The sequence below is a fragment of the Pseudophryne corroboree genome, chromosome 8 (assembly GCF_028390025.1).
Source record: "Pseudophryne corroboree isolate aPseCor3 chromosome 8, aPseCor3.hap2, whole genome shotgun sequence".
Taxonomy (NCBI): domain Eukaryota; kingdom Metazoa; phylum Chordata; class Amphibia; order Anura; family Myobatrachidae; genus Pseudophryne; species Pseudophryne corroboree.
In genome coordinates this window covers 482,006,637-482,027,434 of record NC_086451.1, presented here as the reverse complement: position 1 = coordinate 482,027,434, position 20,798 = coordinate 482,006,637, and the positions used below count along the sequence as shown (strand labels likewise).

General features: G+C 49.1%; 1 protein-coding gene across 1 annotated transcript in view; it reads right to left on the bottom strand.

The window, feature by feature from the left end:
* Positions 1 to 534: 534 nt before the first annotated feature.
* Positions 535 to 20,798, bottom strand: part of RPS6KA6 (ribosomal protein S6 kinase A6) — a 108,943-nt gene continuing 88,679 nt past the window's right edge. The window contains exons 19-22 of the mRNA XM_063938401.1: positions 15,720 to 15,796; positions 8,506 to 8,623; positions 8,151 to 8,291; positions 535 to 5,270 (exon numbers count right to left, since the gene is read on the bottom strand). Coding sequence (XP_063794471.1) covers positions 5,145 to 5,270; positions 8,151 to 8,291; positions 8,506 to 8,623; positions 15,720 to 15,796 — 462 coding nt within the window. The 3' untranslated portion in view covers positions 535 to 5,144. The remainder of the gene's footprint in view (positions 5,271 to 8,150; positions 8,292 to 8,505; positions 8,624 to 15,719; positions 15,797 to 20,798) is intronic.

Here is a 20,798-nt window from a genome sequence, read left to right as displayed (position 1 = left end):
AATACACCCAGCGTTTGCCCAGACACTCCCCCGTTTCTTCCGACACTCCCGTGTTTTTCCCAGAAACGGCTGCGTTTTTTCGTGCACACACCCATAAAACGGCCAGTTTCCGCCCAGAAACACCCACTTCCTGTCAATCACACTACGATCACCAGAACGATGAAATTTCTTCGTTAAGCCGTGAGTAAAATACCTAACTTTTTTGCAAATTTACTTGGCGCAGGCGCACTGCGAACGTTGCGCATGCGCAGTTTGTGACTAATCGCTCCGTTGCGAAAAAAACTAACGAGCGAACAACTCGGAATGAGGGCCAATATTTCTTACTTACCACATAGATGCTGAGTAAATGCAGGAACAGAGATCCGGCAATCCGGCGTGGAAATAGCGCACTTATGTTGATGCAAATATTCATTTTCCTGGACTGTTGCATTATAATGTATTCACGGTGAAACGCTCACAAAGAATGCATTGCCGTAAAGACTCCATCGTTCACAATGAGCCCGGTCGCTGCTATGGACTCACTCGCACACAGTGTATAGTATAATGCAAATTTTAATGACAATATATACAGAGCTTTAAAAGAAACATCATAAAACATTCTAAAAAATAAAATAAAATAAATACAATATGATACATAATCCACAATATGCTTATGGAAGAGTAGGTGATACTATGTGACGAGCGGACGTACCCAAGACTACATGTATGTGCGTTGCACTTTATGCTGACATAATGCCCTTTCGTGTTCTAATGATAGCGCTAGCATGCGGACTGGCCGGACTGCGGTCCACGTCAGTGCAGGGTGCAAGGTATTGCTATGGGAGATACACAGCTCAGCGGATGTTCCCGTCCTACGCAATTTGGCAACGCACGTATTCCGGCATACTATTATACAGCACAGCGGCCACGTTACTATAATCCGGAGCATGAGCGGACATGAGAGATCGCTATTAATGTGGCATTTGCAGTGTAGCTTTGTGTACAGTAATAAGCAGGTCCTACAGCGTGATTACACCAGAGGGAACAAATACAGGAACAGTGGCGAAACGTTTCCACCTGGCCTCAGCAATATGGGGGCTTCTGGCCTGTGTGCCCCAGATTACCCCTGCACGAACCACTGTCCTTCACACGGCTCATCGGCAGCTCCCACATTGGTGGAGATTTATCAACGCTTGGAGAGAGATAACGTACTAGCCAATCAATCAACCCCTGCCATTTTTCAAGCACAGCCTGTAACCTGGCAGATAGGAGCTGATTGGCTGGTACTTTATCTCTCGCCTCCATTGTCCGTTACACAACGGAACGATCTCCCACGTTCCAGGGACAGCGTACAGAGAACACAGCGGCTGCACAGAGAGAGAGAGAGAGCGGGGACCAGGGAGAATCTGTGTAAGGGAGCAGAGCACTGTGGCCACCGGGGTGTCGATGGAATGACAACCTACAGTGACCGGACTATAGAGGGTGGCAGAACCAAGGCTAAATGGCCAGTAGGCTATGAATGGGGACACAGGAGAGTATACAAAGTCCTTTACAGGACTATAACATTAACAACTGACAATATCTATTTCAGCACTGCCAGCGTCTCCAAGTCGTCTGACTGCCGGCGCTGCGGGGTTTTGTTGCGCATTCAGAATAAGAGAGACGGTGAAGCCAGGACCGAACAAGAAGAATTATAGTAACAGTTACATAGTTTCCTAGATTGTGTAGGATCCCCAGGAGAGTATCGGCAGCCTGGTACATCCACCGTTACACCAGAAGACCGTATAAGAACTGCGGTGATCTGACGGCGGGGTTCTGGAGACTGGTGGACCGTAGGACATGCAGAGGTGCTCTAGGAATTACTGTGGATGTACCGTATATTGCAGATATTTGGGATTCTCCCCAGAAACACCCCCGTTTCCTCAAAGGGGTTACACATTTTTTGACAGCCACTTTCATAATAAATACTATTCCCTACTTACAGCAAAAAGTGAGTTGCCAACCCCCAGAACAGGTTGTGCCGGGACTACTGGCGGTGGCTGAACGGTCGCACCCATTGCCCTATTGTAGCGTTACATATGGCCTACAGCACTCAGGTTTCCTGCAAGCAAGTGCTACTTGTGTCCATGCAGGGGAGGAGGGGGGGCTAATGGAAAAGGCTTTATTTGGAAGGGATTGTCCACAACTACCACATAGTAAGACTGAGTATTTGGGACCCTGGGGCTCTCCTTGAATCCCTAGGTGCACCTTTCCACAAGACAGCCGCGGATCATGCAGATCTCAGTTATTGGTGTAATAAACATTTATCCTACATCTCTTGCTTCCTTTAGGGGCTGCTCTTGCATTAGCGATCCTTAAAACAGGAAAAGCATATACACAACATACTGAGTTAAGCAATGTGCACCTTCAGGAGCGCAGATAGCGTAACGACGGCTTTTACCGCTACTATACCAACATTCAATGACCACGAAGACCAAGACAATGGCTGCAAACACGGTTTGGAGTATGTGGGATTTATACGCCTCAGAAGATACAACTGAAGGGTTTAAAGTAACAAACAAGTTGCACGAATAATTTGTTTATGCAAAGAGAACGCTGTTGCGCAGTCCTGGCTCACGCATGGAGAAGGCCTTCATGGCAAAATAAAGAGCAAAACCGTACAGAAAAACCTAACGACACTACGTTCTACTCGCGATTTCATGTTCTAAGTACTCTTCTCTAAAACAGACAACACATGGCACAGACTTGGGTGGCGCTGCGCTAATCTGGCTCTCTCCGTAAATACGGGCATTTTGTTCCGCTCTCCTCTCAAGCAATAAGCCATGTAACAAAGCGATCGGCAGCAAACACAATGGAAGAGAGCTCGCCACAACACGGGAAAAGCAGGTCAACTCACGCGTTTCGCTTTCTGTGTACAGAAAAGGCCTAGAAAAAAAAGAGGGCTTGGTTGTAAAATGGAACAAATTGGACTAGAAAATCGGAACCCTGCAGGCTCAGAACCCAAGCGAGAAAGACAGGAGGCGATGCCTAAACCGCTCCAGGTAACAGCGGGTAAAGCACAGTATTCTGGTATATACACTAGTTGTATTCCTATTGAGGTTCCTCTATTCCTCTTGTATTCCACACAGACACTTCCTACAAAGACCATACCAAGCATTTACATACAAAACAGCCCTTGATATATCTTTCAAGTATTTTAAATAACATCTTAACATAGATTTGGCCCCTACACATTGACATACACGTAGCAGGGAACATGGATTTCGGGACTGGTAAAGACTAGTTAACATTACACGATTTGGCTGCTGCTATGGCGCAGCCTACACAACAGAACAGCTAGTACCTGGCGCCATCTATGTATAGACAGTGAACTCAGCGTACCTGCTGGGTCACAGTAACCTTAGGCCCGGGGCTCTCTATACAGCATCCTACGTGTTATAGGAGGAGAGTAAATGTACCGTGCAGGAGGAAGTGCGCTAAGCTCACACGCAAAGGTCTGGCCAGGACATAATTTTGGAATCTCCTAAACAAACCGGGGACTAAATTCATAGGAAAGCAAGAACTACATGTCCCAAAATGACCTAACAGCTTTTGGGCCCTGAAATCCGACAACAGTTGCCGAGTCTCGAAGTGGTGAAGTCTACGGGACCAGCAATTAGCAACTGCTCGCAAAGCTTGTATCACCTGCAAATGCGTTCCTTTGCTACAAATGGCGCCAGACTTCATTACACATCAATTATTCCAAGTCATTATCCACCAATGGAGCAGAGCTGAGGAGCGAGAGGGGGTACGTAGAGCTGAGGAGCCCATAAATAGATTTACCGTGCCTGCAAGCGACAAACTATCCAGATGGAAGGGGAAAGGAAACAAGAACAGCATCACTTCTGTGCGACCAACAGCATTAAAAAGATGAAGGCAAAATTACCCAGCATGCTTTTAGCTCTAGATATTAGAGCCTAAACCATCTGCTGGCGAGGAAGTCGCAAACTAATCTCATAGCATGATTGAATTAACTCGCATGAACATATAAGAATAACACAAACAGGCTTACCAATCAGGAGCTAGCCCTCATTAGACTGCAGGAGGCTGCTACAAGTTGGAATCTGATTGGCAGCACACTAATGCTCGCCTCACCACAATACACCAGAGTATACCCCCCAAACAATATTCTTCAACTTAGGGCGGGTAGTTGGGTGGGACCTCCAAATGCAGTGAAAAGTCTGCACTTTTTTTTGTTGTTAGAATTTCTTCCCCCAATATCCACAATTTGGTCGTGGAACCACCCTCCCCACAAGCCACGTTCTTCATTTTTTTATTTTGGTTTTCAGATAATAAGTAGTTCTACAAAAATATAAATTTTACCTACTTGGTAAAAATAATTTCATGGTACCTCGGAAATAAAATAAAAACAAAACCATAGAACCAAAAATATTGAATAAATTTGTACAATAGGTACAAACATCATACAGCACACTTATAAACAGCCCAACCCGAGATAAATTACTCTGACATATGGCAGGAAACGCTGTGCGGATGGCGGCAGGCACAGACAGCTAAGCGAGGATGTGACTTCTTCACAGCGCAGGCCTACGTAGCGTGGCCAGCAATTTCCATGTGTCTTATGAAGCGTTGCACGTCATCATGTTCCTAATGGCTACAGCACCAACGACATGAGCTACACAGTGACCAAACAATTTACAGCCGATGGATTGGGAGATTCAGGAAAACCGCGGACATCATGCTGTGTGAATGCTTGAAGTCTCTATCTCATCCGCGGCAATTCTTTCCTGGGTGAAACCAAGCGCTGAATCCAGCCCAAACACTGTTGAATAAATAGGAATATGGGTGGAAGGTTTGTTCTCCTTGCTGCGTGCTATACACCTGGTCCCAGAAGCAGAACGATTGCAATGGAAATGCAGCTGGAATTTACAGCGTGTTGTTTGAGCCTCGGTGCAGAAATAACCAGAGACGTTTTGCGTCAGCAACTGTGACATATTCCAGGCAGAGCGATCTGACACACCCGGTGACGTACCCTGATATTTAAAAGGAACACAGACAAAATAATGATAATAAAAAGCACAGTATGAAACTTCCCCTAAGAGACATGTACAGGATATTCAAGTAATACAGATCCTCCAGGTTCCACTCTGTAGCGACACATTGGTCTATAAGTCCGTCGACGTTCGTTTTTTCATACTACGCCGCTGAGCTAGATTGGAGGCTGCGACGGGCTCCAAGACCGGCTGAAATGTCTTGTGATTCAGTGCTGAATATGTTGCGGCCATTGCTCCCTATAAAGTAAGAATAGGAAATTAACACCACAGGTAACAGTCTATTATCCCTGCCCAGGCTCATCCTGCAGGCCCCTTACAGGAAGTGGTCTATTACCCCTGCCCAGGCTCATACCGCAGGCCCCTTACAGGAAGTGGCCTATTACCCCTGCCCAGGCTCATACCGCAGGCCCCTTACAGGAAGTGGGCTATTACCGCTGCACAGGCTCATCCAGCAAGCCCCTTACAGGAAGTGGTCTATTACTGCTGCGAAGGCTTGTTCTGCAGGCCCCTTACAGGAAGTGGTCTATTACTGCTGCCAAGGCTTGTTCTGCAGGCCCCTTACAGGAAGTGGTCTATTACTGCTGCCAAGGCTTGTTCTGCAGGCCCCTTACAGGAAGTGGGCTATTACCGCTGCCCAGGCTTGTTCTGCAGGCCCCTTACAGGAAGTGGTCTATTACTTCTGCCCAGGCTCATTCTGCAGGCACCTTACAGGAAGTGGTCTATTACCGCTGCCCAGGCTCATCCGGCAAGCCCCTTACATGAAGTGGTCTATTACTGCTGCCCAGGCTTGTTCTGCAGGCCCCTTACAGGAAGTGGTCTATTACCGCTGCCCAGGCTCATCCTGTAGGCCCCTTACAGGAAGTGGTCTATTACCGCTGCCCAGGCTCGTCCTGCAGGCCCCTTACAGGAAGTGGTCTATTACCGCTGCCAAGGCTTGTTCTGCAGGCCCCTTACAGGAAGTGGGCTATTACCGCTGCCCAGGCTCGTCCTGCAGGCCCCTTACAGGAAGTGGTCTATTACTGCTGCCCAGGCTTGTTCTGCAGGCCCCTTACAGGAAGTGGTCTATTACCGCTGCCCAGGCTCGTCCTGCAGGCCCCTTACAGGAAGTGGTCTATTACCGCTGCCCAGGCTCGTCCTGCAGGCCCCTTACAGAAAGTGGTCTATTACCGCTGCCAAGGCTCGTCCTGCAGGCCCCTTACAGGAAGTGGTCTATTACCGCTGCCCAGGCTCGTCCTGCAGGCCCCTTACAGGAAGTGTTCTATTACCGCTGCCTATGCTCGTCCTAGAGGCCCCTTATAGGATGAGGTCTATTACTCCTGCCCTGACACCGTCCTGCAGGCTCATTCCAGAATGAGGTCTATTACCCCTGCCCATGCACCGTCATGCAGGCTCCTTACATAAATTGGGTCAATTACCCATGCCGAAATACAGTATTGCAATCTCCTTACAGGAAGTGGTCTATTACTCCAACAATGATGAACCCAGAACTCTCCGGCTTTTGTTGCTTAGTTCTTCCAGTGACCGTAACACTAAATCAGTATGAAACACTGCACAGCCAATAGAGCTGGCCAATAGAAGGACACGTTCCAGCTTGGCTTCCTATTGGCTGGATTTCAATTTATATAACTTGTCCGGAGGTGAAATTCAAAAACATAATATAATGCTATAATGACAAGGGATGATCTGGATATTGTGGCTATTACAAAGTCATGGTGCGATGAGAATCATGACTGTGTCATAGCTATACCGGGATATACTTTATTTAGGATGGACAGAATGGGAAGAATTGGAGGAGGGTTAGCAATGTATGTGAATAAAAGTATGAATACTACCTTGATACAAAGTATTGAAGAAAAAATTGAGGCCCTTTGGTGAACCATAGAAAGATGGGAGAATGTGATTCTTCGTATTGGGGTGAGATACAGACCACTGGGTCAGGAAGAGCTTTCAACACTGTCCCACATCGCAGACTGTTAAATAAACTTGAAAGCTTGGGACTGAATTCTAAGATAGTTGTATGGATAAGATCTTGGTTGCAGTATAGAAAACAGAGAGTTGTGGTAAATGGAGTGCATTCACAGGAGGGAAATGTTACCAGTGGAGTACCCCAGGGATCTGTACTTGGACCAGTGCTTTTTAATATCTTTGCTGGTGACATTGCAAATGGTATCGATGGGAAGGTATGTATTTTTGCAGATGACGCAACAGGGTAGACACACCAGGAGGGGTAACACAAATGATTGAGGATCTAGGTAGACTAGAGGTGTGACAATTACAGGTTAACACCAGAACCGCCAGCGGGACTAAACTTAAACACCTGTCTCTCTTTACTTTCGAGGAAAAGTGGGGGTTTCTGACGTTTAGTGGGAATAGTCCATTTTGAAAAAAAAATCGTCAGTTTAAAAAAAAAAACGCCAACGAGGCATTTTTGTCCCATCGGAGAATTCAGTGCTGTTGGTTGTTATACATCGTTAGTGGTTGTTGGTTTTGTCGATTACTCATACAAACGGTATGCAGTTAAATTATCGTCTGTCGGTATACCGGCAGTTAAGGCCTACCCACATAGAGCGCTATTGTGGGAGTTACCAGGTCTGAAAGTGGTTCCGTGTATTTAACTCTTCGCACTTGTCCTTTAATAGGAACGTAAACAAAGGGACATGCGCTTCCGAAGCGCTGCAGCATGGCTGCTCGTTGCGTCCTAACGTCTACAGAGATCCTGAGTTTGCTAAATGCACCACCGGGAGATCAATCAGAAGGCGAAGATGAAGATGGTATTACAAGTAACAGTGATTCTGATTATGATGCAGCAGTATTTTCAGAGGAATTGGGGAGAGTGACGAGGAACCTGAAGACCCTCCACCCGTGCGTGGTCACGGAAAAGGTAAGTAATGAGAAAACAATTCTGTCAATCAAATGTATTTTGCCGATTTTGTTCGCAATAACAGCTTTTGTCCTATAAAAACTCCCCGTGTGTAACGGCATATAATCATTACTGGTGCTTTATCAGGTGGGGGCCGTCTACCTCCCTCACACCCACCAGCCTCAGTACCCTGCAAGCTCCACACGCCTGACATGTTACATACACACAACGCTGCTGCTGCCACCACTGCGCGTTACCTTGACGAGGTGCGGTGCGTCCTGCCTGGTGAGCTGATAATGCGGCAGCTGCTCTCTACACGCGATCCACGAATGCTTCAGAACCTTCTCCGCTGTGTAGCGCTGATGGGGATCCACGTGAAGCATGTGCGATAGCAGATCCTGGCAGTATCGGAGAAAGAAGTCTGGTTACAAAGCAGTTGCAGCACATGCTTCCGGGGAACGTTATAATGCATATACGGGGTACCGGACAGTGATTACCAATCACATTGCGCCCAGGCACTGCTTTACCCATCTGTGCGCCAAATGTGCATCTATACCAGGCATTTCCTGCTAGTACAGGGGGTCGCCACGTCGGGGCACAGGGAGAGCCTACCTTTGCAGCATCAGATACAGTGTCCCAATTGCCTCCACTCAGAGAGAAATTTCCACTTCCCATTCGCAGCAAGATTTCCTCTGGGGTGTCGTTGGGGCCGTTCGCAAAAGGAGTGTACCTAAAACAGAGAGAGGTATGACGCAGCCCTGGGGCACGCATGAGGACAGTAACACGATGGGAGTGGGTCAGATTCACCCCCTATATGAGCTGTGACCCAGAACAGCATTTATCTGCATTTTGTACCATATGCTGGATCCAATCTCTATTATTGCATGTCTACAGCCCCCTCTGGTGGTGGTTTTATATTATTACACGAGTCTCACAATTAGCAAACGTCCAGCACAAACATGCGCTATAGCATAATGACCATGACTAAACTCAGGGTACTCATGTATTTTGCACCTTAAAAATATAATTTCCCCACAAAGCACAAACGTTATGGGGTCTATTCATGAAGCAGTGAAAAGAGTGGAGAAGTGAGCCGGTGGAGAAGTTGCCCATGGCAACCAATCAGCTGCTCTGTATAATTCTATAGTATGCAAATGATAAATGTTAATTCAATGCTGATTGGTTGCCATGGCCAACTTCTCCACTTTTATCACTGCTTCATGAATAGACCCCTAAGAATCAAGGAGGAGTTAATCACTTTCTACAGATGCTTGTAAAATGGCATAAAGTGGAGAGAGGTAAAGTACCAGCTCCTAACTGCCATGTTGCAGGCTGGGTTTAAAAAATGACAGTTAGGAGCTGATTGGCTGGCACTTTATCTCTCTCCTCTATCACTCCACGAGGCTTAGTAAATAGACTCCTGATTTCCTAATATACAATTACACACAACCAATAGTATTAGTACTGTCAGCAGCCAGTATTTGGAGTGTGTCAGCTAACCAGAGCACCCAGGGGAAAGTCATGCAAACACACACAGAGAGAACATACAAACTATACACAGATAACCCGTGGCCGGGAATTGAACTCATGGCAGCAGTGATGTGAGGAAGCCATGTGCAAATATCTGCTAATTATCTTCCCGGTAACTTTGATAGAGAGCCAGGATAGGACTGCGGCTCCAGAAATAACACTCACTGCATCATACCCTCCTAATAACACTTTATAAATCACTCTACGCTCTGTCCGCACGGTAAAGGCCTGATCCTGCTCTCTGCAGCCTGGCGCTGCGCACGGCTAATCTGCTCCGTCCTCCCATCACAGCTACAAGTGGCCTCCACCACCTGTGACTCACTTGGAGCCAGGCCACGTAATGTCCCCGAGTGCCTGGCACGAGGCTCTATATACCGGGCATGCAGCTGTTACAGAATATACAGACACAATTAACCCTCTGCACACCGGTCTAATAGTCTAGTATCCACATATATACTGTATGTTGTGACCCGGCAAACAGTGAAACGTGGACCCCAGAACCTGCATCTAACAGACGATTTAATTAGGAAAAATTCTCAACGTTGCTTTCTGCTGGAGTATAGTATAGTATAGAGTGCAGAGGGATAATAAGAATTTACTTACCGATAATTCTATTTCTCGTAGTCCGTAGTGGATGCTGGGAACTCCGTAAGGACCATGGGGAATAGCGGCTCCGCAGGAGACAGGGCACATCTAAAGAAAGCTTTAGGATCACCTGGTGTGCACTGGCTCCTCCCCCTATGACCCTCCTCCAAGCCTCAGTTAGGATACTGTGCCCGGACGAGCGTACACAATAAGGAAGGATTTTGAATCCCGGGTAAGACTCATACCAGCCACACCAATCACACTGTACAACTTGTGATCTGAACCCAGTTAACAGCATGATAATAGAGAAGCCTCTATAAAAGATGGCTCACTACAACAATAACCCGAATTTTTTGGTAACAATAATTATGTACCAGTATTGCAGACAATCCGCACTTGGGATGGGCGCCCAGCATCCACTACGGACTACGAGAAATAGAATTATCGGTAAGTAAATTCTTATTTTCTCTGACGTCCTAGTGGATGCTGGGAACTCCGTAAGGACCATGGGGATTATACCAAAGCTCCCAAACGGGCGGGAGAGTGCGGATGACTCTGCAGCACCGAATGAGAGAACTCCAGGTCCTCCTCAGCCAGGGTATCAAATTTGTAGAATTTTACAAACGTATTTGCTCCTGACCAAGTAACTGCTCGGCAAAGTTGTAAAGCCGAGACCCCTCGGGCAGCTGCCCAAGATGAGCCCACCTTCCTTGTGGAGTGGGCATTTTAAGATTTTTGGCTGTGGCAGGCCTGCCACAGAATGTGCAAGCTGAATTGTACTACAAATCCAACGAGTAATCGTCTGCTTAGAAGCAGGAGCACCCAGTTTGTTGGGTGCATACAGGATAAACAGCGAGTCAGATTGTCTGACTCCAGCCGTCCTGGAAACATATATTTACAGGGCCCTGACCACGTCAAGCAACTTGGAATCCTCCAAGTCCTTAGTAGCCGCAGGTACCACAATAGGTTGCTTCATGTGAAATGCAGAAACCACCTTAGGTAGAAATTGAGGACAAGTCCTCAATTCTGCCCTGTCAGAATGAAACATTAAATAAGGGCTTTTATATGATAAAGCCGCCAATTCTGACACACGCCTGGCTGAAGCCAGGGCTAACAGCATCGTCACCTTCCATGTGAGATATTTTAAGTCCACAGTGGTGAGTGGTTCAAACCAATGTGACTTTAGGAAAATCAACACAACATTGAGATCCCAAGGTGCCACTGGAGGCACAAAAGGAGGCTGTATATGCAGTACCCCTTTTACAAATGTCTGAACTTCAGGCACTGAAGCCAGTTCCTTTTGGAAGAAAATCGACAGGGCCGAAAATTGAACCTTAATGGACCCTAATTTTAGGCCCATAGACAGTCCTGTTTGCAGGAAATGGAGGAAACGACCCAGTTGAAATTCCTCTGTAGGGGCCTTCTTGGCCTCCCACCACGCACCATATTTTCGCCAAATGCGGTGATAATGTTTTGCGGTTACGTCCTTCCTGGCCTTGACCAGGGTAGGGATGACTTCATCTGGAATGCCTTTTTCCTTCAGGATCCGGCGTTCAACCACCAAGCCGTCAAACGCGGCCGCGGTAAGTCTTGGAACAAACAAGGCCCCTGCTGGAGCAGGTCCTTTCTTAGAGGTAGAGGCCACGGTTCGTCCGTGAGCATCTCTTGAAGTTCCGGATACCAAGTTCTTCTTGGCCAATCCGGAGCCACGAGTATCGTTCTTACTCCCCTTTGCCGTATAATTCTCAGTACTTTTGGTATGAGAGGCAGAGGAGGGAACACATACACTGACTGGAACACCCACGGTGTTACCAGAGCGTCCACAGCTATTGCCTGAGGGTCTCTTGACCTGGCGCAATACCTGTCCAGTTTTTTGTTGAGGCGGGACGCCATCATATCCACCTTTGGTTTTTCCCAACGGTTCACAATCATGTGGAAGACTTCTGGATGAAGTCCCCACTCTCCCGGGTGTAGATCGTGTCTGCTGAGGAAGTCTGCTTCCCAGTTGTCCACTCCCGGAATGAACACTGCTGACAAGTGCTATCACATGATCTTCCGCCCAGCGAAGAATCCTTGCAGCTTCTGCCATTGCCCCCCTGCTTCCCGTGCCGCCCTGTCTGTTTACGTGGGCGACTGACGTGATGTTGTCCGATTGGATCAATACCGCCTGACCCTGAAGCAGGGGTTTCGCTTGACTTAGGGCATTGTAAATGGCCCTTAGTTCCAGAATGTTTATATGAAGAGATGTCTCCAGGCTTGACCATAAGCCCTGGAAATTCCTTCCCTGTGTGACTGCTCCCCAGCCTCGCAGGCTGGCATCCGTGGCCACCAGGACCCAGTCCCGAATGCCGAATCTGCGGCCCTCTAGAAGATGAGCACTCTGCAACCACCACAGGAGGGATACCCTTGTCCCCGGTGACAGGGTTATCCGCTGAAGCATCTGAAGATGCGACCCGGACCATTTGTCCAGTAGGTTCCACTGGAAAGTCTTGCGTGGAATCTGCCGAATGGGATTGCTTCGTAGGAAGCCACCATTTTTACCCAGAACCCTTGTGCATTGATGCACTGAGACTTGGTTCGGTTTTAGGAGGTTCCTGACTAGCTCGGATAACTCCCTGGCTTTCTCCTCCGGGAGAAACACCTTCTTTCTGGACTGTGTCCAGGATCATCCCTAGGAACAGAAGACAAGTCGTCGGAACCAGCTGCGATTTTGGAATATTAAGAATCCAATCGTGCTGCCGCAACACTACCTGAGATAGTGCTACACCGACTTCCAAGTGTTCCCTGGATCTTACCCTTATCAGGGAATCGTCCAAGTAAGGGATAACTAAAATTTCCTTCCTTCGAAGGGATATCATTTCGGCCATTACCTTGGTAAAGACCCGGGGTGCCGTGGACCATCCCTACGGCAGCGTCCGAACGGATAGTGACAGTTCTGTACCATAACCTGAAATACCCTTGGTGAGAAGGGTAAATTTTGACATGAAGGTAAGCATCCTTGATGTCCCGAGACATCATGTAGTCCCCTTCTTCCAGGTTTGCAATCACTGCTCTGAGTGACTCAATCTTGAATTTGAACCTCTGTATGCAAGTGTTCAAAGATTTTAGATTTTAGATTTTAAAATCGGTCTCACCGAGCCGTCTGGCTTCGGTACCACAATAGTGTGGAATAATACCCCGTTCCCTGTTGCAGGAGGGGTATCTTGATTATCACCTGCTGGGAATACAGCTTGTGAATGGTTTCCAAAACTGCCTCCCTGTCAGCGGGAGACGTCGGTAAAACAGACCTTTGGAAACGGCGAGGTGGATACGTCTCGAATTCCAATATGTACCCCTGAAATATTACCTGAAGGATCCAGGGGTCTACTTGCGAGTGAGCCCACTGCGCACTGAAATTCATTGAGAACGGGACCCCACCGTGCCTGAACTTGTAAAGCCCTAGCGTCATACTGAGGGCTTGGCAGAGGCGGAAAAGAGTTTCTGTTCCTTGGAACTGGCTGATCTCTGCAGCCATTTTCCTCTCCCTCTGTCACGAGCAGAAAAGAGGAACCCTTTTGTCCGCTTGCCAACCAGGACTGCGCCTGATAATACGGCGTCTTATTTTGAGAGGCGACCTGGGGTACATCCCCTTTTTTGTTAAGGCAATACTTCCAAATGCCGTTTGGAATCCGCATCACCTGACCACTTTACTGGTATAATTGGACAACGCACTTATACTTGATGCCAGTCGGCAAATATTCCGCTGTGCATCATGCATATATAGAAATGCATCTTTTAATTGCTCTATAGGCAATAATATACTGTCCTTATCTAGGATATCAATATTTCCAGTCAGGGAATCCGACCACGCCAACCCAGCACTGCACATCCAGGCTGAGGCGATTGCTGGTCGCAGTATAACACCAGTATGTGTGTAAATACATTTTAGGATACCCTCCTGCTTTCTATCAGCAGGATCCCTAAGGGCGGCCATCTCCAGAGAGGGTAGAGCCCTTGTTACAAGCGTGTGAGCGCCTTATCCCCCCTAGGGGGTGTTTCCCAACGCACCCTAACCTCTGGCGGGAAAAGGTATACTGCCAATAACTTTTTAGAAATTATCAATTGTTATCGGGGGGAAACCCACGCATCATCACACACCTCATTTTATTTCTCAGATTCAGGAAAACTACAGGAAGTTTTTCCTCACCAAACATAATACCCCTTTTTTTGGTGGTATTTATATTATCAGAAGAGTGTAAACTTTTTCCATTGCCTCAATCATGCAATGTGTGGCTCTATTGGAAATCACTGTTGTCTCTTCACCGTCGACACAGGAGTCAGTATCCGTGTCGGCGTCTGTATCTGAGGTAACGGGCGCTTTAGAGCCCCTGTATGAGACGTCTGGACATGCACAAGCTGAGTAGCCGGCTGTCTCATGTCAACCACTGTCTTTTATACAAAGCTGACACTGTCACGCAATTTCAACAGTACATCCACTCAGGTGTTGACCCCCCAGGGGGTGACAACACTATTACAGACACTCTACTCCGTCTCCTCATCATTTTTCTCCTCATACATGTCGACACAAACGTACTGACACACAGCACACACACAGGGAATGCTCTGATAGAGGACAGGACCCCACTAGCCCTTTGGGGAGACAGAGGGAGAGTTTGCCAGCACACAGAGCGCTATATATATACAGGGATAACCTTATATAAGTGTTTTTCCCTTTATAGCTGCTGTATTGTTTATACTGCGCCTAATTTGTGCCCCCCTCTCTTTTTTAACCCCTTTCTGTAGTGTAGTGACTGCAGGGGAGAGCCAGGGAGCTTCCCTCCAACTGAGCTGTGAGGGAAAATGGCGCCAGTGTGCTGAGGAGATAGGCTCCGCCCCTTTCTCGGCGTCCTTATCATCCGTTTTCTTGTATGTTTTGGCAGGGGTTAAATGCATCCATATAGCCCAGGAGTTATATGTGATGCATTTATTTTAGCCATAAAAGGTTTTCTATCGATTTATTGCGTCTCAGGGCGCTGCCCCCCCCAGCGCCCTGCACCCTCAGTGACCGGAGTGTGAAGTGTGCTGAGAGCAATGGCGCACAGCTGCGGTGCTGTGCGCCTACCTTTACCTGAAGACAGGAAAGTCTTCTGCCGCCGATTTTTCCGGACCTCTTCGCTCTTCTGGCTCTGTAAGGGGGCCGGCGGCGCGGCTCCGGTGACCCATCCAGGCTGAACCTGTGATCGTCCCTCTGGAGCTAATGTCCAGTAGCCTAAGAAGCCCAATCCACTCTGCACGCAGGTGAGTTCGCTTCTTCTCCCCTTAGTCCCTCGATGCAGTGAGCCTGTTGCCAGCAGGTCTCACTGAAAATAATAAACCTAAACTAAAACTTTCACAAAGAGCTCAGGAGAGCCCCTAGTGTGCACCCTTCTCGTCGGGCACAGAAAATCTAACTGAGGCTTGGAGGAGGGTCATAGGGGGAGGAGCCAGTGCACACCAGGTGATCCTAAAGCTTTCTTTAGATGTGCCCTGTCTCCTGCGGAGCCGCTATTCCCCATGGTCCTTACGGAGTTCCCAGCATCCACTAGGACGTCAGAGAAAATATATTATATATACTAGATGTGGGCTGTGGCCCATTGCTGCATAGCACGCGCCATGTGTAGTGTACACACATAGGGCGTTATATGTTACATAGCCAAGCAATGTAATGATTCTCCCCCTGGTGCGGGTCTTACCCTGCCAACATTGTATACAGGAGAACGCCGAGGCTCCAAATGTCACACGCAGCGTCGTAGCCTTGTCTCATTAGTACCTGCAACATAACGATACTACAGTCAGATCAGCTACACAGCAACACCAGGACTGACGCTACAGTACCCTCAGCCACCGCCCACAATACAGTCATCCGTAACACAGCAACACCAGGACTGACGCTACAGTACCCTCAGCCACCGCCCACAATACAGTCATCAGTTACACAGCAACACCAGGACTGACACTACAGTACCCTCAGCCACCGCCCACTATACAGTCATCAGTTACACAGCAACACCAGGACTGACGCTACAGTACCCTCAGCCACCGCCCACTATACAGTCATCAGTTACACAGCAACACCAGGACTGACGCTACAGTACCCTCAGCCACCGCCCACAATACAGTCATCAGTTACACAGCAACACCAGGACTGACACTACAGTACCCTCAGCCACCGCCCACTATACAGTCATCAGTTACACAGCAACACCAGGACTGACGCTACAGTACCCTCAGCCACCGCCCACTATACAGTCATCAGTTACACAGCAACACCAGGACTGACACTACAGTACCCTCAGCCACCGCCCACTATACAGTCATCAGTTACACAGCAACACCAGGACTGACGCTACAGTACCCTCAGCCACCGCCCACTATACAGTCATCAGTTACACAGCAACACCAGGACTGACGCTACAGTACCCTCAGCCACCGCCCACTATACAGTCATCAGTTACACAGCAACACCAGGACTGACGCTACAGTACCCTCAGCCACCGCCCACAATAGTCATCAGTTACACAGCAACACCAGGACTGACGCTACAGTACCCTCAGCCACCGCCCACAATACAGTCATCAGTTACACAGCAACACCAGGACTGACGCTACAGTACCCTCAGCCACCGCCCACTATACAGTCATCAGTTACACAGCAACACCAGGACTGACGCTACAGTACCCTCAGCCACCGCCCACTATACAGTCATCAGTTACACAGCAACACCAGGACTGACGCTACAGTACCCTCAGCCACCGCCCACAATACAGTCATCAGTTACACAGCAACACCAGGACTGACGCTACAGTACCCTCAGCCACCGCCCACTATACAGTCATCAGTTACACAGCAACACCAGGACTGACGCTACAGTACCCTCAGCCACCGCCCACTATACAGTCATCAGTTACACAGCAACACCAGGACTGACGCTAGAGTACCCTCAGCCACTGCCCACAATACAGTCATCAGTTACACAGCAACACCAGGACTGACGCTACAGTACCCTCAGCCACCGCCCACTATACAGTCATCAGTTACACAGCAACACCAGGACTGACGCTACAGTACCCTCAGCCACCGCCCACTATACAGTCATCAGTTACACAGCAACACCAGGACTGACGCTACAGTACCCTCAGCCACCGCCCACAATACAGTCATCAGTTACACAGCAACACCAGGACTGACGCTACAGTACCCTCAGCCACCGCCCACAATACAGTCATCAGTTACACAGCAACACCAGGACTGACGCTACAGTACCCTCAGCCACCGCCCACTATACAGTCATCAGTTACACAGCAACACCAGGACTGACGCTACAGTACCCTCAGCCACCGCCCACTATACAGTTATCAGTTACACAGCAACACCAGGACTGACGCTACAGTACCCTCAGCCACTGCCCACAATACAGTCATCAGTTACACAGCAACACCAGGACTGACGCTACAGTACCCTCAGCCACCGCCCACTATACAGTTATCAGTTACACAGCAACACCAGGACTGACGCCACAGTACCCTCAGCCACCGCCCACTATACAGTCATCAGTTACACAGCAACACCAGGACTGACGCTACAGTACCCTCAGCCACCGCCCACTATACAGTCATCAGTTACACAGCAACACCAGGACTGACGCCACAGTACCCTCAGCCACCGCCCACTATACAGTCATCAGTTACACAGCAACACCAGGACTGACGCTACAGTACCCTCAGCCACCGCCCACAATACAGTCATCAGTTACACAGCAACACCAGGACTGACGCTACAGTACCCTCAGCCACCGCCCACAATACAGTCATCAGTTACACAGCAACACCAGGACTGACGCTACAGTACCCTCAGCCACCGCCCACAATAGTCATCAGTTACACAGCAACACCAGGACTGACGCTACAGTACCCTCAGCCACCGCCCACTATACAGTCATCAGTTACACAGCAACACCAGGACTGACGCTACAGTACCCTCAGCCACCGCCCACAATACAGTCATCAGTTACACAGCAACACCAGGACTGACGCTACAGTACCCTCAGCGACCGCCCACTATACAGTCATCAGTTACACAGCAACACCAGGACTGACGCTACAGTACCCTCAGCCACCGCCCACTATACAGTCATCAGTTACACAGCAACACCAGGACTGACGCTACAGTACCCTCAGCCACCGCCCACAATACAGTCATCAGTTACACAGCAACACCAGGACTGACACTACAGTACCCTCAGCCACCGCCCACTATACAGTCATCAGTTACACAGCAACACCAGGACTGACGCTACAGTACCCTCAGCCACCGCCCACTATACAGTCATCAGTTACACAGCAACACCAGGACTGACGCTACAGTACCCTCAGCCACCGCCCACTATACAGTCATCAGTTACACAGCAACACCAGGACTGACGCTACAGTACCCTCAGCCACCGCCCACTATACAGTCATCAGTTACACAGCAACACCAGGACTGACGCTACAGTACCCTCAGCCACCGCCCACTATACAGTCATCAGTTACACAGCAACACCAGGACTGACGCTACAGTACCCTCAGCCACCGCCCACTATACAGTCATCAGTTACACAGCAACACCAGGACTGACGCCACAGTACCCTCAGCCACCGCCCACTATACAGTCAGATCAGTTACACAGCAACACCAGGACTGACGCTACAGTACCCTCAGCCACCGCCCACTATACAGTCATCAGTTACACAGCAACACCAGGACTGACGCTACAGTACCCTCAGCCACCGCCCACAATACAGTCATCAGTTACACAGCAACACCAGGACTGACGCTACAGTACCCTCAGCCACCGCCCACAATACAGTCATCAGTTACACAGCAACACCAGGACTGACGCTACAGTACCCTCAGCCACCGCCCACTATACAGTCATCAGTTACACAGCAACACCAGGACTGACGCTACAGTACCCTCAGCCACCGCCCACTATACAGTCATCAGTTACACAGCAACACCAGGACTGACGCTACAGTACCCTCAGCCACCGCCCACAATAGTCATCAGTTACACAGCAACACCAGGACTGACGCTACAGTACCCTCAGCCACCGCCCACAATACAGTCATCAGTTACACAGCAACACCAGGACTGACGCCACAGTACCCTCAGCCACCGCCCACAATACAGTCATCAGTTACACAGCAACACCAGGACTGACGCCACAGTACCCTCAGCCACCGCCCACAATACAGTCATCAGTTACACAGCAACACCAGGACTGACGCTACAGTACCCTCAGCCACCGCCCACTATACAGTCAGCAGTTACACAGCAACACCAGGACTGACGCTACAGTACCCTCAGCCACCGCCCACAATACAGTCATCAGTTACACAGCAACACCAGGAGTGACGCTACAGTACCCTCAGCCACCGCCCACAATACAGTCATCAGTTACACAGCAGCACCAGGACTGACGCTACAGTACCCTCAGCCACCGCCCACAATACAGTCATCAGTTACACAGCAACACCAGGACTGACGCTACAGTACCCTCAGCCACCGCCCACTATACAGTCATCAGTTACACAGCAACACCAGGACTGACGCTACAGTACCCTCAGCCACCGCCCACTATACAGTCATCAGTTACACAGCAACACCAGGACTGACGCTACAGTACCCTCAGCCACCGCCCACTATACAGTCATCAGTTACACAGCAACACCAGGACTGACGCTACAGTACCCTCAGCCACCGCCCACAATACAGTCATCAGTTACACAGCAACACCAGGACTGACGCCACAGTACCCTCAGCCACCGCCCACTATACAGTCATCAGTTACACAGCAACACCAGGACTGACGCTACAGTACCCTCAGCCACCGCCCACAATACAGTCATCAGTTACACAGCAACACCAGGACTGACGCTACAGTACCCTCAGCCACCGCCCACAATACAGTCATCAGTTACACAGCAACACCAGGACTGACGCCACAGTACCCTCAGCCACCGCCCACAATACAGTCATCAGTTACACAGCAACACCAGGACTGACGCTACAGTACCCTCAGCCACTGCCCACAATACAGTCATCAGTTACACAGCAACACCAGGACTGACGCTACAGTACCCTCAGCCACCGCCCACTATACAGTCATCAGTTACACAGCAACACCAGGACTGACGCTACAGTACCCTCAGCCACCGCCCACAATACAGTCATCAGTTACACAGCAACACCAGGACTGACGCTACAGTACCCTCAGCCACCGCCCACTATACAGTCATCAGTTACACAGCAACACCAGGACTGACGCTACAGTACCCTCAGCCACCGCCCACAATACAGTCATCAGTTACACAGCAACACCAGGACTGACACTACAGTACCCTCAGCCACCGCCCACTATACAGTCATCAGTTACACAGCAACACCAGGACTGACGCTACAGTACCCTCAGCCACCGCCCACTATACAGTCATCAGTTACACAGCAACACCAGGACTGACGCTACAGTACCCTCAGCCACCGCCCACAATACAGTCATCAGTTACACAGCAACACCAGGACTGACGCTACAGTACCCTCAGCCACCGCCCACAATGTCTGAGACCGAAATGGTACATACAACCTTGCTCATGACGTGTCACAATCTATATATCGTGGTGTGAGCAGTATAAACGCAAACAAATATGGCAATTTTATTACACAGTGAAAACACAATTAAATATTCTTCTGCATCACTGAGTCTAGATTTTGGATTTATTCTGAAATGTAAGC